Source organism: Gadus macrocephalus, chromosome 6 (genome assembly GCF_031168955.1).
Source record: "Gadus macrocephalus chromosome 6, ASM3116895v1".
NCBI lineage: Eukaryota > Metazoa > Chordata > Actinopteri > Gadiformes > Gadidae > Gadus > Gadus macrocephalus.
In genome coordinates, this window is record NC_082387.1 from 1,878,805 (window position 1) to 1,903,547 (window position 24,743).

The 24,743-nt window shown below is 43.3% G+C and overlaps 1 protein-coding gene and 1 long non-coding RNA gene across 4 annotated transcripts; both read right to left on the bottom strand.

Moving 5' to 3' along the window:
• Nucleotides 1-1,596: 1,596 nt before the first annotated feature.
• hacl1 (2-hydroxyacyl-CoA lyase 1) lies at nucleotides 1,597-20,243 on the bottom strand. Of its 3 annotated transcripts, none has more exons than XM_060053583.1 (17): nucleotides 19,970-20,243; nucleotides 19,555-19,659; nucleotides 19,019-19,059; nucleotides 18,836-18,916; nucleotides 18,648-18,720; nucleotides 18,493-18,570; nucleotides 17,952-18,046; nucleotides 11,652-11,764; nucleotides 11,050-11,185; nucleotides 10,776-10,881; nucleotides 10,598-10,681; nucleotides 4,189-4,290; nucleotides 3,838-3,992; nucleotides 3,058-3,216; nucleotides 2,681-2,788; nucleotides 2,111-2,297; nucleotides 1,597-1,756 (listed from the first exon to the last, which is right to left on the bottom strand). In XM_060053583.1, exons 1-17 carry the CDS (start codon nucleotides 20,018-20,020, stop codon nucleotides 1,724-1,726), a joined length of 1,707 nt encoding a protein of 568 aa, XP_059909566.1. In that variant the 5' UTR covers nucleotides 20,021-20,243; the 3' UTR covers nucleotides 1,597-1,723. The 3 variants fall into 3 exon arrangements, with proteins under 3 accessions (XP_059909566.1, XP_059909565.1, XP_059909567.1); XM_060053582.1 differs by having other exon boundaries at nucleotides 19,531-19,659; nucleotides 19,970-20,226; XM_060053584.1 differs by lacking the exon at nucleotides 1,597-1,756 and having other exon boundaries at nucleotides 2,117-2,271; nucleotides 19,531-19,659; nucleotides 19,970-20,228.
• Nucleotides 20,244-20,623: 380 nt separating this feature from the next.
• LOC132459182 (uncharacterized) lies at nucleotides 20,624-21,615 on the bottom strand. Its single transcript, XR_009526128.1, has 4 exons — nucleotides 21,433-21,615; nucleotides 21,302-21,346; nucleotides 21,075-21,139; nucleotides 20,624-20,976 (listed from the first exon to the last, which is right to left on the bottom strand). It is a non-coding gene; the product is annotated as an uncharacterized LOC132459182 (long non-coding RNA).
• Between the last annotated feature and the right edge of the window lie 3,128 nt (nucleotides 21,616-24,743).

Here is a 24,743-nt window from a genome sequence, read left to right on the forward strand (position 1 = left end):
AATTATTCTACTTCATTTAAGAATGCTCGATTCTGATTGGCTGGGAGGGGTGCATTAATCCGGCATATTGCCCGCTGTCTTGTCGGTTCTACTTGATGCTGACTGAGCACAGTAGATCAATACGTCGCTTGTATCGTCTTTATCGTATGTGTTTTATCGTAATTTTGTTATAGCCTACATTTATTGCAAATAAAAATGATTTGGAATAAGGCGTGCATGTTTGATCGATCGTCATTAAAGCGGACTTGATACGAATGTAGCAACTACATTATTAAACTAGTGATCAGATGCAGCGTTGTGTGGTTGCTATAGAAACGAGTTACCTACAGCTGAGCTAACGTTATTCACCGTAGTTCTAAAGGGAACTACTTTTCGAGGGAGATGAATTTAAACAGAGTATACATTTAATAAGCATGCAATACGAATAAGGAAAAGGCTATTTATTAAAGTATTTGAATTGTTTTATTATGTTGGCCGGCGAGAAGTAGAATAAACGGAATAATCACCTCAAGGCAGGGCAATAAACAGTTTGATATGCCCGGCTCGTGGAAGGATACGTAGGTAAGCCGTCCACGAGCTGGGCATATCAAACTGTTTATTGCCCTGCCTTGAGGTGATTATTCCTTACATATTTACGTCCTATATCCCCCCCCCTCCCCCCACTGTCAACAACTTTAAGAGAACCCCACAGAGATGGAATCATAACTCGAACCCTGCCTATAGCCTACTTTATCCTGCCCCACAATATGGGCAGGATCATGGTTTCTCAACAGGGGCGGTACCGCCCCCTGGGGGGCGTTCGCACAACCTAGGGGGGCGCTGGGAACGTGATTCCATTTTTGGGGGGGGATTAAATTATAATTTTTTTGGGTGAAAGAATAGGCTACCTGAAATAAATAGCCTATTTTCATTTATTGGTTTCTAACCCCTCTACCGTCTCAGCTACTTTTTACTCTCTATGACCAGTGGAACGGTGATAATACAGCGCGGTATCGTCATGATCTCTATAGTAACGCTGATAAACATAACCCAAGTTCGCGGGTTAACAGTTCAATAACCAACACAACAAAATCAAACATGGCCGATAGCAAGAAAAACATATCAAATTTAGTTTCATAGCCCGTTTTCCTCCATCCTCTTCTTCAGTTCCAGCTGCTCTGAGCGTAGTCTCCACAAAAAGGCTGTTGCATTTCAAATACAAATTATATAGGCCATATTAGGCCTCTGCATGCGTTCATGTCAAGAGGAGTTTCGGGAAACGCTCCAAAGAAATTAACGATGGTTCGAAAGATCCATCGAGAGAATGATCGTACGAGCGAAGATCCATCGTTATAGGGAAACTGGGCCCTGACCTGACAACACATTATCGATGTGCAGAATATGTTGTTATACGTTAGTGAGCAAACCATTAGCTTCTGAACTGTCTGCATGTAGATCACCGTCATCTACTAGATAGGGCTAGACTTACTAAAGTTCAGGAATTTATAAGAAATGTTCAACTGTATTGTACAGCCCTTCATTAGCTGTATTATGAATGAAGGGGCTTTATAAATAAAGTTCATCATTAAACATCCTTCCAAGAAGATGGGCATCGAGAGACAGACAGACTTTTATTATGAAATTATCAATTTATATAGTTCTCTATTACTAGTGTGTTGCAGGAATTTGTCGATTTCTTACAAGCAATCAAAGAATTAGTCCCAAAACCGGTGATGAGAGGGTGTCAGAGGTGGGAGCGGGTGAGCCAGGGGAACTCCTAGGAGAAAAGAAGATACGTCTTGTTATCCCATTGTTGCTCATTAGGAATAAAACAAGATACTTCAAGTTATCCCATTGTTGCCCATTAGGAATAAAACAAGCCTCCACATTCACATATATGAAATACATCAATAGGACTCCCATCTACGTAAGGAGAACCCCCCACATAGTATAACAGATGTTGCCACACCTCTCAAAATCTCTACAGGTGTAGATACATCATATTTTTCCATAAATCATCCAGGATTTCAAATGTGAATTATATTATTAGGATTATTTTGTTATTGCAATTGTATCCCCTATCTTTAGCAGAGCCCTGTTAACAGAATGTCTTCCTGATGGAGGGACTTACCTGTTGCTTCCTGTCCGAGGCTGGGTCGATCAGGACGTTGATCAGACTGGGCCCCTCCCAGTAACTCAGACTGGCCTGCAGAGCGCTGTGCAGCTCCTCCACCGTCCGCACGAGGAACCCCTGGCCCCCGAAAGCTCTCATGACCTCATCATAACGCGCCTCTGGGAGCAGGGTCACGGGAGGGGCTCTGGTCAACACAAAAATACTAAATGTTTCATTTCATTACATTTATTTTTACCTCTCATTGAGAGCCTATGGCGGCAGATCACTGCCAGAAATCCCCACGAAAAATGACTTTTCGGGTGCGCACAACAAACACATCCATGCACAAAGAATAATATTGTGAGCACTATAACTTCACGGTGTATTTCTCTGCTTCCATAATATATCCTGTGAAGAGAAAGTCATTTATTGAGGGCCGACATGAAGTCCCGCAGCATGAAACCGACGCCCCGTGCGCACAAATGCTGCTTTATCCATCTATGCCATCAGTGTGTAATGTGTAAGTTGCGATTTTTGATTGCTGCCTTATGAGCCTCGTCGGGCATTGACAGCATGTGCATAACTTACATGGTGGTCAGATCTCCCATCTTGGCCATCTCACTCCATGTCTCAGGGTCGACACCGCTGTAGATCCCGTTGTTGTTAACCACGATAATCACAACAGCCAGCTTATACCTGGACATACAACAAGAAGCAATTATCCCTCTGTTGTATCAACCTCAAAATAATCCCTCTCGCAAAGTTATCAACTAAGTGGCTTTTACCTGGCTTAACCAGATTCAGACAGGTTGCTCATTGCCAAATTCATCATTGTGCCACCTGTGATGCCTTGCTGTCAGGTGACCCTCTGCATTGCAAATGTTAACCCTGCCAACTCTGCACAATGTTAACAGATATCTCTGTCTTTCCCTTCAAACAAAAGATGCAGTATAAAGGGCAGCGACCTGCACATGGTCTCCACCTCCATGCCGGAGAACCCAAAGGCGCTGTCCCCCTCGACACACACCACCCTCTGGCCTGTGCCCTGGCCCCGCTCCAGAGCTGCGGCTGCCATGGCAAATCCAAGACCGACTCCCATTGTACCAAAGGTGCCAGCATCCAGCCTGTAACGGAATAACATGACCAGGAATCAAAAAAAGAAAAACATCCATTTCTGAACATCACTTCGATGAATAACAGAAAATCAGCTATTTTATCTACTGCAATCAAATTCAAGAAATATATATATATATATATATATACACACACACACACACAAGCTCTGGTCCCTCCTACTCCCCAAACGCCATTTCCAACAGACATACACAGGTTACAATAAATATAACCTGTGTATGTCAGTTAACAGACCCGGGAGCAAGAGGATAGGATGAGATGAGAAGAATGAAATTAACCAGTGTCACAATGAAAGGGAGAATTAATATGGTTGTTGTTTTTTTTACAAAGATATTTCCGTATCACGTAGCGTTATCACATATCACCATATCAGGTCTATCCCGCTCTCACCACTAAACACATGGAACTGAAATGGATTTTGTCCCTCAGAAGAATGCTTAGAAGTCCCGCCCTTTCAAGCCGAACTCTGCACATTCAAGGCATCTCTCTCCCTCCCTCCCTCTCTCTCTCTCTCTCCCTCTCTCTCTCTCTCTCCCTGTCCCTCTCCCTCTCCCTCTCCTTCCCTCCTGCGGGTTGAGCCCTCAGCCTCGTCGTTCATTGGTAGAGCTTGCCTGTGTCGAGGCAGAGAGTTGGGCAGCATGGTGCGTCCTATGTCCATGGTGTTGGCGCCCTCGCTGACGATGATGCAGTCAGGTGGCAGCAGCTGGGCCATGTGGTGGAACAGTGTGTAGTAGTTCATGGGCTCCACCGCCTGAAGAGCCAGAGCCTGGAATACAGCAAGAAATAGAGATGGATAAACAATTACTATTTATTACAACAGTAGTCTTCTCAGTTCATCTGATTTATATTCAAATTATAATTACCGTAGTTCATAATTCAACATCACATCATCTACATTCAAATCATAATGCATGTTTAACCACATTGTGTGATGGACGGTGGTCGATGGGGTTAGCACTAACCTGTGATGTTTTTGCATTGGCAGCCATCTTCTCCTTCAGGCTGCTCCACCACTCCGTGTTGGATGGATACTTCCAGCCCTCTTTCGTGATCTGCTCCAGTAGCTGCAGGCCATAGGAATACTCAATTAAACACAAGCTCAACTTACCACCACAAAGACAATAGCGTTCGGCATTGATCATACAAATATGAAATTGACAAAACTCTTCTCTGTCAATTCTGAAAGATATAAATCAATGACAGGAGATTTAGGTTGGGGACTAAAACTTAAAACATGTACACAAGGATTACATTGTGACAGACGCAACTGAAAGGACCACATTGGGACCATCATACCTAAGAGGACCACAATAGGACCATCATACCTGAGAGGACCTCATTAGGACCATCATACCTAAGAGGACCATGGTACCTGAGAGGAACCCATTAGAACCATCGTACCTGAGAGGACCCCATTAGGACCATCGTACCTAAGGGGACCACATTAGGACCATCGTACCTGAGATGACCACATTAGGACCATTGTACCTATTACCGCGTTACCACTGCAGGGTGCGTTACGGTTCGGTTCGCCTCAGTCCGGTAGGGAGGGGGCGGTATAGCCCAGCTCAGTTCCGAGGTTGCGTTTCCACCGCCGACAGTACCCTTTATGGTAGGCCGGATGTCGATCGCCGCGGCAGCTACGTAAACATCGCAAACAAAGTCTTCCTCCCCAAGAATGCAGAGGAACGTCTCCACCTCCTTGTTCGCCCAAGCAAGCGTTTTACGCGACATGTTCATTGTAAAGAATAATACCTCGAGGCTACTGTTTGTTTGTTTTTACTTTTATCCCCACGTCGCCCGGAAGTGATGATTCTATCGACCAATCAACGGACGGGGTGTTTTCCGGCAGCCTTTCCGGCGTCTCAGTACCCCAACGGAGGAGTACTGAAAACGAGGGCAAAACGAGTACGGCTCAGTCCGGGTCATGCCAACTTTTGGCGGTGGAAACGCAATCCGTACTTCACCTTTGTGAACCGAACCGTACCGCACCCTGCAGTGGAAACGCGGTATAAGAGGACCATCGTACCCGAGAGGACCATCGTACCTGAGAGGACCATCATACCTGAGAGGACCACATTAGGACCATCGTACCTGAGAGGACAATCATACCTGAGAGGACCACATTAGGACCATCGTACCTGAGAGGACCATCATACCTGAGAGGACCAGATTAGGACCATCGTACCTAAGAGGACCACATTAGGACCATCGTACCTGAGAGGACCATCATACCTGAGAGGACCACATTAGGACCATCGTACCTGAGAGGACAATCATACCTGAGAGGACCACATTAGGACCATCGTACCTGAGAGGACCATCATACCTGAGAGGACCAGATTAGGACCATCGTACCTAAGAGGACCACATTAGGACCATCGTACCTGAGAGGACCATCATACCTGAGAGGACCAGATTAGGACCATCGTACCTAAGAGGACCACATTAGGACCATCGTACCTGAGAGGACAACATGAGGACCATCGTACCTGAGAGGATCACATTAGGACCATCGTACCTAAGTGGACCATCGTACCAAGAGGACCACATTAGGACCATCGTACCCGAGAGGACCACATTAGGACCATCTTACCTAAGTGGACCATCGTACCAAGAGGACCAGATTAGGACCATCGTACCCGAGAGGACCACATTAGGACCATCTTACCTAAGAGGACCATCGTACCTGAGAGGACCACATTAGGACCATCGTACCTAATAGGACCACATTAGGACCATCGTACCTGAGTGGACCACATTAGGACCTTCGGTCCTGAGAGGACCACATTAGGAACATCGTACCTAAGACCCCATTAGGATCATCGTACCAAAGAGGACCACATAAGGACCATCGTACCTGTCGTGGAAATATCAATCATAACTATAAATATTAGGGATGTCCCGATCCGATATTTGGATCGGATCGGCCGCCGATATTAGCAAAAAATGCATATCGATATCGGATCGGCCTGCACGGGAAAATCCCGATCCGGACTCCCGATCCAGTTTGTTTTCAAAACTCCGGTCCGTGTTTTCGAGCGCACCAATGTAGGTAATCCATTCCAGTTTTTTTTCAGCTTTTCCCCCTAAATCCGGTCCGCGTTGTTCAGCACACCTAGCGCACACCTAGTGACCTGTCCAGCATCCCACTTGTCTGTGCATGTCCCACTAAGGATTTAAAGTTATCGATAAAAATACCAATTCAGTGTGTGTGTGGTAATTTGACTATTTTCTACTCAGGTTTTGTGTGTGTTGCTTTTATATATAATGTTATATTGTTTACAATATTGTTTACACTCTTGTTGTTCAAGAACAGAGCACTGATGCCAATTCAGTGTGTGTGTGGTAATTTCACTATTTATTATTTTGTCTATTTTGTGTTTATTTAACCCTGAATAAACAGGTCAGCTTCTCATTACCAACTATTGTGGATTATTCAAACTAACCTAATTAAGTTGGCTAGTTGTTCTTAAGAGTAAAACCCTTTTCAACATGAGTAGTACAACAAAATAAGTAAATATCTTTAATCTTTAATACATGCTTGGATCGGCCGGTATCGGTATCGGCCGATGCTAAAAGCTACAATATCGGTATCGGATCGGAAGTGCAAAAAGCTGGATCGGGACATCCCTAATAAATATACAATCATATACAAATTATACTAACCATGTTTATATAATTATTATGCACATTAGAAGGAACTATACATTCTCCCTGTATCTTAAAACACATCCCTTCCTCTCTCCAACTGAGAGAGGTTAAGGTAATTCGGATTTGAATTCCCACTGGAGCCAGTGAGTCTGGTATTGAGAACAGGCCAATCGACTGACTTCTTTGTTGTGTAAACTTGTTTACAGCCATGTCTTACAGACATGCAGATATGTCCAATTTCCACCTATTGTATTGCAAATTTACTTGGCCTAAGGTCACTCCCACTCCCTACCCACAATGAAAACGTTTCCCTATAAGAATCTTGTTCATCTATTATCTCACTGAATGTATCCTTTGTAACTTTGCTGCCTGTACTTTTCCCATGATCATGCTCTAAGATTAAATGAAATATTTCGCTGTCCGACGTGTCCTCGAGAGAAGTTTCTCTTCATCAGTACCCAAGTGGACCATCGTACTTAAGAGGACCACATTAGGACCATCGTACCTTAGAGAACCACATTAGGACCATCGTACCTGAGAGGACCAAATTTGGACCTTCATACCTGAGAGGACCACATTAGGACCATCGTACCTGAGAAAAACCATTGTACCTGAGAGGACCAGATTAGGACCATCGTACATTAAATGACCACATAAGGACCATCGTACATAAGAGGACCACATTAGGACCATCTTACCTAAGAGGAGCATCGTAGCTGAGAGGACCACATTAGGACCATTGTACCTGAGAGGACCACATTAGGAACTTGTACCTGAGAGGACCATCGTACCTAATTGTGCGCTCACACCAAACTCGACGGAGCGACAAAATCCCTTACTGTCCGTCCACACCAGAAGCGAATTGAGCGACCAAATCGCCGGAAGTCATTCACTTTCTATGGGCAAGAGCGACCAAAGCGACCAAAGCGACCAACGCTACCAGCGGCCAAAGTTGAGCGACCAGAGCGTCAAAAAGAAGTTGAAAACTTTTTAACTTTATGCAAATGACTATTATTCGCTTCAGCGACCAAACACTGACAGCCAATCGGAATGTAGACGCTCTTCGCTTGCGTGGATCCCAGGGAACATCGGCAGGCACTTTGGTTCCTACCTACCTTTATTCACTCACTGAACAAAATGTCGGCTGAAGTATTAATCGCGGCTGTAACTGGGCACCCGGTGTTGTACGAACCCACCCTTTTTCAGTTCAGAGATCGAAACGCCATAGTGGTTTGGATATCAAGTGATGATAAGCGGGAGTATTTATAGGCTACATCTAGAACGTTCGTATTTAAGCGGGAATCATTATAATTTGCTCTACATGCCACCAATCTAACCAACCAATCGCGTGTAGCATGCTTTAAACAAAACCGTCACATAAACAAACTAATCGACAAGACGAGGGATAAATGACAAGGGATATATCTCTTGTCTTTTATCCCTCTATTCCCCACTATTCACGGAGCCTGAGGTGAATACTTTTTAATTAAATAGTCTAGATAGATAGATAGTCAAGTCTTTATTAATACCAAACGACACAAATCGTCGGGAATCCATTTAGGTGGTTCGTCCCACACAGGACAGTAGCCTACAAGACCACACAGAACAAGTCTGACTGGACATACACACAATACATCACATTAAAACTAGACACGCGTTGATAGATAGATAGACAGAAAGACCTAGATAGATAGATATGTTCCATTATTTGCCTTGCAGAGCCAACCAGTCCTGTGCACGTATGCAAATTAGCCATGTGCGCTAACGTCTATTTGTTTTGAATGCGACGAATGAGTGCAGATCATGATTTGCAGATCCAGATCAGTGAAACATATTTCAACTACTACAGCACGCAGGGTTTTTTGTTCTCGGTTGTAATTAGCCTACATTTTAGGATTTTTATATTGGGGGGAATCACTGTCCTACTTGTTGTCGAAGCACTTTATCGAACAAGCAAAACCGTCTCGGCAATATGGCCAAGGTGTATGGGAGAGTTCAATATTTGATATGGCTGTCTGTAGGGCCTACTAAACGCATACGGCTCCTTTAAATGCGTCTGCATAATTGAATTGTACGTCATGAGCGACTTGAGCGACCAAAGCGAACAGAAAAATTCGCATCGAAAATTCGCAGCGAATTATACAGTCGCTCCTGGTGTGGACGTACAGTTACAAAGTAAACCTAGAGACGCGTATCGGGCGATTTTTTTGCGAGAGAATACCGGGGACAAGTTTGGATTTGTCGCGCCACAATTTCGGCGTGCACAGGCGAGCGCGTTCACGAGGATTTGTTCCGCGACAAATTCGCTCGAGTTGAAATATTTAAACTTTGACGCAAATCTTGCGTGATGACAGCCAATTAGCGTTCGACCACATGGCCACTGAGTGACATGTGTAACGTAACAGCCAATCAGCGTTCAACCGTCAAACTCAGTGCAGTGCAGTCCGGGGCGAACTGCAGCATGGAGGAGAAAGTGATTGTTGTCGTTTGTGACTCCCAGAGCTCTATATATATATAATAGTATATAATCGTATATTTAAGCAATAGATCACGACAGGCTGTGGTATGTGCTCATTATACCACTGTTAAGGGGCGTTGCCTAGCCCCGACACGCAGCGGAGGGCCGGCGACCCCCTTCAGTGGTATAATGAGCACATACCACTGACTGAAGTGATCTATTGCTTTTATACAATGGCTACTATTATGGCAAAACGAAAGTCATAGACACACTACATTTAAAAAGAAAGCAAGAAATTCAAAGTAGCCGTTTTATTAAAGAATACAAAAAAGTAGTCCCTCCTGGCTGCCTTCGAAATGCACGACGGTCGCTATGCAACACACTTTAGCGTCCCTCCGAGAGAAGGCGGATAGAGCGGTTTGCCGGCAATTTATCCTATGGAGCAGTTCACTCGCCGTGTGCCTAAGCTGTCGTTAGTCTCTCCATCGCCTTGCTCACTCCCGGAGTAACAACATTTACACGCTCTCCATCATCCAACATATGTTTTACTTTGTAACTGTTTCTACTTCCAGGCGCGGAGTGATATGCAAACTTTCACAAAATGATCGGGCATCATAGCAGTTATGTATACGCTCATTATACAACAGTTAGGAACCAATCAGATCGCTGGATTTAGGTCCCCCGTTGTATAAAATTGTATATATAATATCACGGCCAAAAGCTCTGTGGGCCTCCGGATGGCCGTAGCGCGGGGAGCTAGGGATTGGGCTTCTCGGGGTTTGTTTTCCGGCGTTGCAATGGTTTCCGGTGTTTGTGTGTTCCAACGGTTCATTAGGTAGGCCTATCTAATAAATCTCTATCTAATCAATACTTCATTCACTGCCTCTTCCATGGTCATTATAATATTATGAATAGACTGCGTCGGGTCCGCCGACGTCTCTCCCTCTTCCACAAAAGGTAAAGACATGTAATGGTGGTTATTTTGTTGTGGCGTGACAAATTAGACAAAACTTACACAGCGACAGATTATGATTTGTGGCACGTCAAAACTTCGGCGACAACGCGAACGGGCGACAAATGCTGCGTTTGGTGTGAACGCAAAGTAAGAGGACCATCATACCTAAGAGGACCACATTAGGACCTTGTACCTGAGAGGACCATCGTACCTAAGAGGACCCTCATACCTAAGAGGACCACATTAGGACCTCGTACCTAAGAGGACCATCGTACCTAAGAGGTCCACATTGGGACCATCGTACCTGAGTGACGATGCCGTTGACGTCACCAAGCAGAGCAGCGGCGGGCCTCACATTATTCCCCATCTCCTCGGCACAAAGGTCAACCTTCAGGTAGAACAAACATCGTTGTAAACACAGCACACTCATTACTTTCAAATTATCAGAACACATGACCTTTGAGGCTTCAACTGTAACCAACCTGGATGATTTTCACATGAGGGTTGAACCTAGGTGGTAGGCCAAAGTGCAGGATCCAGTTGAGTCTGGCTCCGAACAGCAGGATGACATCAGCGTGGAGCAGGGCCCTTGGGTACGGCAAACCACAACCCAAACAATAGGACATGGCAATAAGACAATGGCAGTGAAGGGTGACTGAAAGATGTAGACCAATACAAAACGCAATGCAGAAAGAGAGGTTACGCAGCATGCATACGGTGTGTGTGGCTGTGGATGGGGGCTTGAAGGGGACCGACCTGGATCGTGCAGCAGCCACACAGTTAGGGTGCTCGTCGGGCAGCACCCCTTTCCCCATGGGTGTGGGAAGGAAGGGAAGCCCACCAACCTCCACCAGGTCCCTCAGAGAGGCCTCTGCACGCCCATAGGCTGCTCCTAGTCCACAGAATACGAGAAACACATGTTACAGTCTAATGAGTCCATAGAGTACCAGGAACACATGTTACCGTCCACTGAGTCCCTGTTCCAGTGTGTTTTTTAAACAGTTATTAATTGGTATACAATAATTGTTCTTTTTTTCTTTCATTGAGATGGACATTTTTATAATAATCACATAAAAATCTCAGTGATTGAAACCTGATATGCTTATTATTCCCTTTTAGATTGTGACTTACATAACATACATGTTTCTGACTATGAGGTTGTATGATTGTGTGTGGGTCATTTTATGCAGCAAAGACTTTGGTTATATTTTATATACGTTTGCTTTTATTGTCTTGAATGTGTATTCCTGCAGAAGTTGTCCATTCTTCTTTTTGGTATTTTCTTTTAGGGTATAGTTGATCAAATGTAAAATAGATGTGTCAGAACAGCCCAGTGTGTTGGGGTTCAGTCTAAAGACCTTTGCCGATGACCACCAGGGGCCTTTTAGCGGCTCTGAGGACAGACAGGGCGTCTATGATGGCCCCGGGGGAAGCCAGGCTGACAGGGGGAGGAGGGCAGCATGACACAACCCTGATGGAAACGACAAGATAAGATGGAGATCTGTTGGGGACTAATGGAGAATCTGGGAACTAAACAATGAAATATATGCAATACAGATAAAACAATAGCATTACACAAGCACAAAGAAGCAACAAACAAAGATATAGACAATACAACAAAAAAAACGAATTGGGTGATCACTTTTGATGACAACAATACAAACTGATTGGGTTGATTGGTAAATGGACTACATCTATATAGTGCTAACTGTATAGTTTCCTAACCAGTGGCCACTCAAAGCGCTTAATAATGTTGAATTTTTTTTAACCTGCATTTACTGACTTTTACTACCTCCACAATATTTTTTACTACCAACACGAAATCAAGCAGCAGGGCGGGGGGTATGCAAAGCACCACTTACTACTTACTATAAGATATAAATGTGACACTGCCGCAATCCCTGTAGTCCTAGTGCTGCTGCTACTAGCACCGCAAAACAACGACATAGAGAGTTGAGGTCTACTCCCGCGGGAAGCAACGCAAAATAGTGCAGTTCAGGACAAAAACTGAAAGCTCATTGCGGGTGCAGGCGAGATGATAGAGGTGCATTTGCGGGTGTGGGCGGGCGGGATGATACACTGCACTCATTTTTTATTTAGACGTGCTGGTACCGACCTGCAGAGTTTTTATTTTTTTAATATGCGACTGTTTCGTGTTTCAGTTACTGAGGCCTATTTAATGTTTTGCATGGTTGAAAACATGCAAGCTTACCAATAAATATGTTACCAATACTGGTAGCCTAATGAATTATGTGCGCTCTCGTTTTCTCCAAGCCAATGGACAGGGCTTTTCTGAGACAGAAAGTGAACATCCATCCTTTTTTTTTTTTTTTGCGGGCGGGAGCGAGATATAATATCATAGATGCGGGCGAGAGCGTGACTAAAAATTACACTTTGCAGGAGCGGGTGAGAGCGGCACTGTACAAGGCGGGAGCGGGAGTGAATATTGTGTCCGGCGCAGACCACTAATAGAGAGCTGCTCCCCCTTCGCACAAAGCCGCTGCTGGTGAATGCTCGAAGCGTTGTGTGATTTAATCGCTTTGATGCCGTTCCATGTCACATTGATAATTCTTTTGAATAACGAGCAAAAAGCTTCTCGTCATTTCCCATCACGGGTTTCAGCCAGTCTTTAAATGTCGGGTCGTCAACCCATGTTTGTGAAAACTTGCATTTACCCATTCTCTCAGAGAGCTAGAAACTCAGCCATACAGAACTCTGAGGGGAAAAGGCTTTTTAAGACCTTTTTAAGACCAACACATACATAAATTAAGACCCTAAAAATGTCTGAAATATTATTTGATAGAAAAGGGAATTTATTGAGTCACTTATACACATCAACCGTAGCCGTAGTACTAGCAGTAGTAGTACTCTTAGTCATCTCGGAAGCGTGCGGACACGACGATACGCAAACACATGAACCCACCCGTGTCACCCATAATCACCCATGTCCCGTCGCTCAGCAACCGGACACGCTGGGGTTGATATGTTACCGGACTACTGTAACTACTACGGAGTGATAACAAAGACATGAATCAGGCAATAAATCCACCGTGCTTGACAGCGGTCAAGTTTGGTGTGCGGAGTGGACCAAATGCGAACTACTGCAGCTGCTAGTTAAACCCCAAACTAATCAGAATAAGTGTATGCATGTCGATTATAGCGGACTGCACCACCTCTTCTGTAGCCGAATAGAATTATATTCCGAGCAGATAATTGTATTCCGATTGAGGCGTATATATGATCCTTTTCTATTCCGATTGAGGTGTTCTTCCACATCTATGCGGATCAGATGTGTCCATGTAAACACGGCTGACAGTGATCACACACACACACACACACACACACACACACACACACACACACACACACACACACACACACACACACACACACACACACACACACACACACACACACACACACACACACACACACACACACACACACACACACACACCTAACTTCCTTATTCGAATATCAAAAAATATATCAAAATTCAAACGAATATTAGGCAGCCCTTAAGATTCAAACCTGTTATGGCAGGCCAAGAGGGAGACGTCGGAGAACCCGACGCAGTCTATTCATAATATTGTAATGACAACGGAAGAGTGGGTTTCTGGTGGCGACACAAAGCTGGTTAACGCCGTCTGATGTGAAGTACTAGCCACGGATGCTGAACTTTTCAGTCCACTTCTTTCAAATAATACGGGCATCGGTGTAGTCCCGCTAGCTGCCACGGAGTATCGGATATATTTCTGCGACCTCATGTGGGACTCAAGAGCTTTTGCTCCCATGGTCCCTAGTATGAATGCCTTTCGGGATAAACGACACCTTCCCTCGTAGTCACCTGCCTTCTCCAACCACCCCCGAAACTTATCCTCCTCAAACCATTTCTCATTGAATTTGCACCGTCCCATCCTGAAAGTAGCGCAAGTTGGCCTAATGATGTCAACCGTCACTAGCTTAAAGTAGCGCCAGCAAGTTAGCCTACTGATGAGTGACAGATGTCAACGTTAACGTAACGTAAAACTCCTGAAAATGCCGTAATTAAAAGACGCACTATGTGATTTGTTGTGTGCGACAATTTCCCCTAGTCTTAAAAAACCCTCTGCAAAATGTAATACCTAGAGCAAATTTACAGTAAATTTAAGACAATTTATGGCCTTAATCTCACACAAAAAAAAGTAAGACTTTTTAACCACTTAACGGTCAAATCCCACCGGCGGGCAAGTTTTCGTTACACCAGCCCTTCCCCCCAACATGCTGGGTCAATTTTCGGCATCATACAGTTGAGTGTTATAGTCATGTCATACACCGTTTGAAAGCTTAGAATCACAGGAATGTCATCCAATGTCAACCATATGGTGGAATAGATATTTTTGGCGAATATAGATCAAAAATATCCTAGTGTCTTAGGTCAAAATAGCCCCCCTCCTCCCTTGGTGCATTCTAACTTTATCGTCGTTGTGGATATCCTTAGCAATGAGTTGATACTTCATGTTGGGTCTTGAAATGTTCATAAGAGTCTGCAGAAATCGAATATCAATATTATTTTAGTGTAATTACATTGTGTATATGCACAAGCCATCTTATACAAAGCAGCCGAAAAATAGAAAACCAAAACACTACTATGTTTTTTTGTAGAAAACTGCGATTCAGGGTTTGAATTCTGCTATTTTCGTCTGATTCATTGAATCCGCTGTGTTTGCCAGGGTCTCACGGTGACATAGAGCCCTCCCACATGTCTGTAAGACCAATACTTCCTTGTTTACAAGCCAATGAGGCGATCACTATCAAAACGGGGCGTGTATACTTTGATTGACAGCTACACCAGCACACAGGAAGGGTCGGGGACGGGCCTTAGATATCCTAATAGCCAATGAAAATACCTTTCTGACGATATCCAGCATGTCAAACAACGTCTCACGTGTGGTTGAGAAAACAAATGCGCAAGGGGTGTGAGTAAACTAGCAGGCTCTTCCCCAGAGTCGGATAGCTAAAAATTTGATTTTTGTGTGGTTATACCTGTCTCATTACATATCAGAACATCTGGTATGCTATATAAATGGTTCACAAGAAAGCACAGAGGGTAACCTTTCATTTGAGACCAAGATTATGCTTCTACATGTTTGGGTGCACTTTTGTTTACAGTATGCATTTTGGGTAGCCAAAGGTCTTTTTTGGAGTATCCAAAAGGACCCTGACCAGAACGAATGGACATATCAGTACATAAAAGGAGCTGGAGACTTCATCTTTTATGCCTTGTTGATCTGCTTTTACACAAATCATCACAAGTCATAGGGATAGGGCTCAGTAGTGTTTCCAAGGGATATGGAGTTACCCAGGGTACTACAATCAGCTTGGTTTTGGAGTTGTGTGTAACCGGCCGGGAGGAAAAACAATATTAGCCTTCCCAGAACTGTGAGAGTACATGATACAGTTATTCTGATAGTTTCATAAAATTCTACAGGTTCTCAGCTTTCCAAAGGGACCAAGCATGTGATTAGAGGTCATACTATGAAGGAGCAGTGCTCTCTAGAGTAGGAGCAGTGCAAAAACAAAAAAATGGCCAAAAATGGCCCGAACACTAAGTGGTTAAGACTTTTTAAGGACCCGCGGGAACCATGATTATAAAACAAACATAAATAAAACATAAGATCTCCGGTGGGTCTTTCTTTTCTTGATACTACATTAATTCTAAACAGCATTTTACACAGTAGCCTATAATAGGAAATGCTCAAAGGTAAATCAGTGTAATTTAACCATGACTGTAGCTTTTTATGGTAAGAAGCAACGGTGAAGGACCCTACTAAACGCCCTATCCATTGTATGGGTCTGTAAAATGCGAATCAAATCAATCAAATGTATTTAAGCACCCAAATGGTTGGGGGGAGATCTTATGTTTTATGTATTTTTTTGTCATGCCTGTCTACACTTTCACCTCGTGCATATTGCAGAAAATATGCAACAGCGCCTCCTTGGGTCACACTTTTCGGTGGGTCGCAGAATTCGGTGTAACAACGCGTCGCTATAGCAACCAGCGACGCCAACTCTAACGGCTACTCAGTTCAGGTCCTGGTAGCACCGTATACTGTATTTTTTAGGGTAGATGAAGTTAAACATGTAAAAAATATTAAGCAAAAAAATGGAAACTCATTTTATATTGAGGTGGTGGTGAAAAATGTGCTACCAAGTCAAACTGCGTTTTTTACCTTTCACTACCTTTCAAGGGCCTTCATTTTTTATTTTATTTTTTACTACCGCGCGGACACCCTGTATTCACAGAGCCTGAGGTGAATAATTGTTTTAATATATACTACAAGTGAACACTCCAAAAATAAACAAAATAAAACTTTTTGCCGGGATTTATTTGGTTTAATTAGTGGTTTATTTTTTTTTATTAGCGTGACGAGACATGCTGCAATGAAAATGATATCCGGAGTTTGAGATCTCAATCATGGGATATTGCCAAATATCCAGAGAGAGCGAACCAATCAAATTGCGCCATCTTAGGAGGTTCACGTGAAGCATACACTTTTCATACAACATTCACCCATTCACAAACCGACGGCGGTGTCAACAATACAAGGCGACAGCCAGCTTGTCAACCTAGCTTAGCAGTTAGGGTGAGGTGCCTTGCTCAGGGAAACCTCAAAACTCAACAAATGCGTTGGGGGCGCCCTCTGGTGGTGCCCTTAATATACGACGCGAACGGAGAAGGGAGCAATCGCCAGGGCGGCCCGAAACCGTCACCGTAGCACCCCCACCCCCCCCCCCCCGCTCGGAAGACCTCAATGACTTTTGATAACATAACATGGATTTGTATTGCATTGTTTTTGATACAATAGCCTACTGTTAGCTATCAAATAGAGAAACAACATCAACATCAAAAAACGAATGTCTACAAAACATGGACGCATTAAAAACTGCCCACCCACGTACACAACGCTCATCCGCGGACTGGGATTCACTACACTATTTTACACTTGGAATAAAACGTGTATGAAACTCTAGTTTAGTCCTTTTAGTTGAATCTTCAAAATACATTCTGGTGAAAGAACGGAGCATACTGGTCTTCACTGGGCTACATAGGGCCGAGAGGGGGTTGATCACTGCCACAATGTGTGTGGATGTGTTGAGCTCCGCCTGACCAGACTCCAACATCCGGTTGATTCCAGATGTTGGGAGTCTGAGAGATGGTTAAGCTCCTCAGACACATATCATAACGCAACAGTGTTTGGCGCATTTCATTTATAACATTGCTCATTAAAAAACCCTGCACAACGATGGTGCTAGAAAAGTATCACAAATGGGTCGTAGGCATGGGAATAACAGGCCCCATCCTTCAAATAATTTTTGACCACAGGGTATTTTTATATCTCAGTCTTTTAATTTAAGCTGTAACAAAGGGTTCAGTTACACTTCAATTGAAAGTTGATTGAATTAAAAAAAGTGTTTTCTCCAGAGCCTGTTCTACTGAGGTAAAACAGCGGGCCCCATGGAAGAGGACCCCTCCCTATGGAGATAATAATAGCTCATTCTAAGGAAACCAAATCTAATTTTTTATGGGATTATACATTAAATACAACATACCTATAATGCTGCAACATCAATATTAAAACAGTTGCAGTTTTGGGAGTGAAAGAGTGAAAACTAACCTGACATCCTTTCTTTCAACTTTAGCGTTGACCATATCTCCTGGGATGTCTACATAACAGGCCCCTGGACGGCCGAACATACTGGTGCGAACTGCCTTTAAGAGATAAACACAACATGCAAGTTGAGCATACATTTTTGGTACATTATACAAAACTAATAACTCATTTTCTTCCAGTTGTTTGACCAATACTTTGGATCCCCTTATGACTAGACAGACTATTTTAAATATCATCTCAATACTCCACCCGTTGTTCAAAACAGCAGCAGCAAAATGGTCATAATATTAACGAATACAAAGTGAGTAAAGGCTGCATCAGAAATATTTATGCCCTAGCACGCAAACACTGATAATATAGAAACAAAGGCTTTCTTCACCATTCTTTTATCAAAACATAAGCATTTGCAATAAGATCTCTATAATACCGGTCCAAAACCAAGCTCAGTAGACATTAAATTAAAGTAACATCAATCCTATTGATGGGCCAAGGGAGATCATTACAACTGTTGATCTACAACAGACAACCTTTATGTTATACCTACCTTCTCGATGATTGAAGGAATGGCTTCCAGACTGCTCGGTCTGGCAGAGAACTTACTGTACAGGCGACAAGCTTCAACCTATGGTAAGAAACGAAAGCATTTGAAGCAGAAATAATAAATAATATTGTGTCCATAAATAAATACTGGAACAATACCTGAGGAAACTCTTGAAAGGCCCCAGATGTTTCTTGGTTTTGATCTGAAGAGCCACCTATGACAACTACTGGCCTGGAAATTATCAGACAATACAAGCTTTGTAAATAAAAAAAGAATACAAAAACACATAAATACATAATAATTTGAAAGCAACAAGCTCTTCTTTGATTTTGTTATTAAATCATACCAGCAGTTACTGTTAGCATTGGCCATTCCACCAAGAGCATGGATGAGTCCAGGGCCCGACACCACCAGGCAGGCACCAGGCCTTGATAAAATAGGAGGAGATAGGAATAAAGGTATCATTGATACAATGGATGATATAGAATTAAGTAACGGAAATAAAAAGCAGGGGAAGTGTGTGATTTACCGTCCAGTGAGGTATCCAATAGCAGATGCAGCATAGCAAGCCTGTCGTATGACAAAACAGGGTTTAAAGACTTGGAAAATGTATTCAGTAGAAAGTATTCACACTGATTATTTGCTACGCTGACCATGATGATAAGGTGCTATGGTGTGTGCAGTGGTGGTAATGCAAAAGTAAAGCGCAAAGTATTGTCTGATGTTAAATATGAAAGGAATATATATATATACAATATACATATATCTAAAAATATAAATACGGTGAGAGTATGAACATGAATTGATCATGAATGAACCTGAATTGCTTGAAAGAATTATATGCTTTAGGAACAATGATGATATACTTTAAGGACACTAGAACAACAGATAGTTAGAATACATTTTTAAGATAGAGATTGAAAGCCAGCAGGGTTTATGACCACAGCCCAGACGTAATACACACGGTGGATTATATATCTACACCTGGTGGTATAATACACACGCTGGATTTTATACACACACGGTGGATTTTATACACACACGATGGGAGCCTGTTTGTCTTACTGCCTGCTCGTTCCTCATCCCCAGGTACCGGATCCCTTCAGCCTGAGCAGCCATGGCTACTTCGATCACTGGGACCCCGACGATGCCGAACATGTATTCCACTTTCTGCGGTTGAAGAGTTTCAGAGAAAGGCGTTTCCTTTTATGTAGTGCAATTTAATAATTAATCCTAAGGTATAGTAAGACAAAGGCTATGGAGGGATTTAAGCACCCGATAGTGCACTTTCGGTGATAAACATATAACTTAGCCTACTTGTGCACTACATGCATGAAATAAACATTTATTTAATACTTTTACATGGAAGCATAACTTAAAACAGCTTCGGCACGCTGAATTACATAGCTGACCACTGAAATGGACTTTGAAACTATGACACAATATGCAGAGCAGAATGTAACGTTAAAAACATGATTACCTGAGCTTTAAGAGCTTCTGCTATTAACTGAGCTCCAGTCACCTCGTCCATAGCAGCACGAAGTTATGTGAAACTGTCTATAAAATATACTAACTATACTAAATGAACTACAATATACTGACAACCACTCGTTACAATATTGTGGCGACCGTGGTTGCCGAGTTCAGGGTGCCGCAAGGGATCCTGGGGCGGGTTAGGACCATCGCAAGTTGGACCCAAGGACCCAAGCCCCCATACTCCAATTTATCCAGCTGCAGCCCCGGAGAACAACACCCTGGCGTGACAGAACACCCAGGCGTGACGGAAGTACTGTGGCTGGACGGAAGTTACCTCCGATTATTTTACACAAATAAACGTATTTATCGCTTGAATTAACGCAACAAAGAAATAAAAAAAAATTAGTTAGTAACCATTTTTATAGCTTAGAAAAGGTTTTTTAACATTATTTAGACAAATACCTCAGGATTCTTTTTTGCGTTATTGAACTTAGACCAAAAAATGTACATGATAAAACAATAATAACCATTTTTATAGCTTATTTTTTTAACGTTATTTTAATAAATAAACTAGTTCAGTGTGTAGACAATTATTGAATGGAATTGAGTGTATTATACACTTTACTCATTAAGTAATTTACCATTAGAATTAAGTAAGTGTTTTAATATGTCTAATATAATCAAATTGAATTTTTTGTCAAGTATATCATCATAATTTGATATAAAGATACATTGAAGAATAACCACACCAAAGTTTCCTCACAATTTATTCAACAAATAATCTACAGAATCTTAAAGATATAGGTTCTTCATGCTGCCATCAGCTCCAACTCACTGTCAAAAGAATCAAACAGTCAAATCAATATTAAGCCTATACAATATATTATTTGTATTCTGTCACTGGAAACGTCATTCACTTCTCTTTTTCGCTTCAGTCTGAAGACTGGTGGAAGTAGTCCAACCGCCATTTGTTTGGCCTCCTCCGTGAAGTGTGCGAACCTTCTGCCGTGCCTGTATAAATAAGGAGAAATGATTGTAAGAATTATACATATTTAGTTCATATTGGGGTTGAGGTGTATATTCATGTTTGAAAAAATAAATAAAAATACCCATCCAGGTGGAAGTTCTCAAGCAGTACTGTGCACCACCGTTTTCTGAGGACTGGCATGTCTTTCTAAAGTAAGGGGATATTCCAAGAATTTACAATGATAAAATATGTATACAAGTATGAATTTCTCGATGTTGTAACCTTACATATGTCAAAAATCCAATCGTTATTTTAAACGTATCTTTTCAATCGTCAGCTCTTTTTTCATTTAATTTAATGTCTACTTACAACAGTGAAGTCAAATGGTGCCTCCATGGCAAGGTACCAAGCGTACTGTGATGGAAAAATGTAATTGGTGACAACATTCACACGCGTTGTTATATCTGTTCAGTACATTTTAAGTTTGCGACTGAGCATACCATAATCATGAAGATCCCACATGTTACGGTTGGTGAAAAGGTTGGTTAGGACCCAGGATGCAGAGACAGAGACAGTACGGACAATCCACGGTTTATTGTCAATAAAGGAGAACTCAGAAGATAACCAGCGGGCAAGGCGAAGACAGGAGCGGGGGACGTAGCTGGCGGAGGCACCGGAGAGAGTTGCGGTCCGGGGGTAGTCCACTGGCGAGAAACTGGCGAAAGGATAACACGACATTTAGTAATCACAGAATCCGATTAGGGAATCGATGGTCAATGTACACACGTCAGCCAAAATACCGAATGAGACGGAATAATCTGGCGCCGACGAGAAGTCCCCGCCAGGCTTAAGAAGGCGTGTGATTGGTTGATGAGGTCCAGGTGTGCCACGTTGCGGTGCCCAGCTCCGCTCGCCACGCCCCTCACCTGTCTAAAAACCAATGCCTGGAGAGCAAATCATAGAGCAATCGCGACACCACAGTCGTTCCCATATTCCTGTGGTGGAAGTCCCTGAACCATGAAGGTAAAACATAATATTAGAAACATATATAAAAACGATTTATTCCTTAAAAGTTAGACGAGAAAAAAGGCATGCACGATATCATGTCCAGTTTTCTCCAACCAAGTTCCTGGAACAAGCTGCTCCGCGAGATCTCTGTAATGTAGTGGTTTACAAAGTAGGCTACCTATTAAATTGGGACTCTCTAAATCGACGCCACTTCGACCTGGGCGGGACTTTACGTCCTACGTCACTCGCTATGGGTGTGCATGTGTGCGCGTATCCGTTTGTCTCAGGGATCTGTGCACGAACTCCCTTGCACTACAGGATTACGAGCGTCAGTGTCGTACGCGATGGAGGGTGGGTGACATTCCTACAGTCTGTGATGATAGGCTATATTTCTACAAATGACATGACGAAACAACACGAACTAAGCTAACATTAGACTATAGCCATACGGGACTCTCTCAATCGATGCCACTTCGACCTGGGCGGGACTTTACGTCCTAAGTCACTCGCTATGGGTGTGCATGTGTGCGCGTAGCCGTTTGTCTCAGGGATCTGTGCACGAACTCCCTTGCACTACAGGATTACGAGCCCTATTTAGGGTCGTTTTAGACGCAGAGACGTAAGCACGTAATTTACACAAGGGACTTGTTTTAGACAAGTTTTGATTTACGGTTCCCGTAAGGTTCCTTAAGGATTGCGCGTGTTGCAAGGGGATTCTCCGCCAGAACAGTAGGGGGAGCAACGAACGAATCTGTGGAAGTGGAAATCGCTGGCTTGTTTATATTTATAATCATAGCCGCGGAAACGTATTCTCAGCAGGGGGTGCTGGAAAAAAAAACTCAGCCTGGACTAGACTCGCAACTCGCTACATTGATAAAAAAAGATATATAGCAGCGCAGCTCAATTACACCAGTGCATGCGCGCACAGTCGAAAATCGATCGTTGTGTTCACACCATGGTTCACATCCAGCTGCTCACAGAACAAGTTTAGCGCGCCACCGCTCCCCTCACACTTTTTCATGTAACTTTTTTTCAGCACTAGGTCATATGAGCATTAAATAAATGCTGCGTCTCAAAATGCCTTGGACAGCAGCGACGATGACCCGCTTTGCCACGGGCCGAAACAGTGCGGAGCAACCACAGCCAGAGCGAACACAGCGGGGCAGAGGAGTGTCAGGAATAGTCTTTTGTGTACACATCAGTACGGCCTATTTGCACTACTGTTTAGTGGCAATGCAGTGTTTTATTCTATGCCTTTTAATTTTCGTATATTATTTCAATGAATACAATTTATTTATTTATAAAAACAAGATCTGTGCCCTATACCACGAAGCTCGCTGAACATACCCAGGCTTTCTTGGGAAAACCTGGCTCGACAGACCCGCAACTCGCAATCAGAGTTAAATGGTACCACGAAGCTCACTTTAGATTCAATTAGTAGAACCAGGTTTTCCGCTTTAGGTTCAGTGCGCGTTCACGTGAAAGGGGCGTTTTTTCGTCATTTTTCTCACCTTTACGATAGATCAAGCAGTCTATATGAGTTTAAGTGAAAAGATTCTGCATATTGTCTGTAAAATAACTATGCCAAATGCAGAATTGTTCGCCATTAATCCAAATAGAATGATGATGATTTACAAATGCATAAGCAACGTCCATCCTGCCTTATTCTATCATTTAGGGAATTCACTTTAAATACACCCTATTTAAGAAATGTATAGCATTTTTTCGACCGCTGAGAGGTAGCGGCTGTAGCGTAGTGGATTAGTATAAGACCCGAACGCCAGCGACCGGGGTTCAAATTCGCCGGTCTATCATCATGCATTTTACCCCCATGTGGTGCCAGCACGGCCTTGAAAATATGGGTTCAAGTTCGAAATAAGCACAAAAATATAATTCCATAAGCTTTAAGTATTCCATATGCATGAGAATTAGGACTTTTTATGCTTCACATAAATTTGCATCACTTGGGAGTTGAACCCCCCGCGCAGAAATTCAAGACTGACGCGCTACCTCCACTCTAGCACACTGTCACGGAGATACAATGCGCAACAATAATCATTGTCTACATAAGGTCCAAAAGGACGATCAAATAACGAACACCCTCTGATGAGAATCTGTATCTCTCATGAAGAACCCCAATTTCGTTGTTTGCACAATGACAATAAAGTCTGAAATCTGAATATCGTCAGACAATGCCAAGGGATCGGTTCTGTCCCGTAAAACCCTCTGTCTCCGGAGAGACGCCTGTACGAGAAGTGCGCCGGGGTCCACGGGAACACCCACAAATGGTGACGCCATTGTCAGAGGAGGGGCTAGGAAGCTGCGCACGCCGATTTAAGTAGCCGATCTCCGGCTAGACTAAGCCGAGCATTTGGTTGCGAGCATAAGTCACCATGGTGATACAGCGACGCTAAAAGAGATCGACTTTCGTGGTACAACTAACCCAGGCTTGGAGCTCAACATACCTCGCTAACCCTCTAAGCGAGCTTCGTGGTACAGGGCCCTGGTCTTCAAATCTTTTTTCCAAACATAGGTCGGGTTTGTGTTTATATTCGGACCAATACGGTACAGCGGGCGCTCACATGACGTTAAGCATTTCCTGGTGCATAATGTGACGCTTCAGAACCTAAAATCCCGTTTCTCCCCGTTGACACAACACATAACCGGCGTTTTCAGAAATCTCCACTTTGGCCGGAGTTTTTTAGAAATAATCGTTTGCTGTGATAAGACAGGGCCTCAGACAGGGGGTGCGGCAGCACCCCCAGCACCCCTACTTCCCGCGGTACTGTTTATAATTATCATA

What these genes read in the sequence shown, in the direction of transcription:
- hacl1 (XM_060053582.1), bottom strand. Translation starts at nt 20,020, where the DNA reads ATGGACGAGGTGACTGGAGCTCAGTTAATAGCAGAAGCTCTTAAAGCT. An exon ending in CAGAAGCTCTTAAAGCTCAG is followed by an intron (nt 19,660 to 19,969) that starts GTAATCATGTTT and finishes CTTCAACCGCAG; the next exon opens with AAAGTGGAATACATGTTCGG. An exon ending in AATGCTAACAGTAACTGCTG is followed by an intron (nt 18,721 to 18,835) that starts GTATGATTTAAT and finishes GATAATTTCCAG; the next exon opens with GCCAGTAGTTGTCATAGGTG.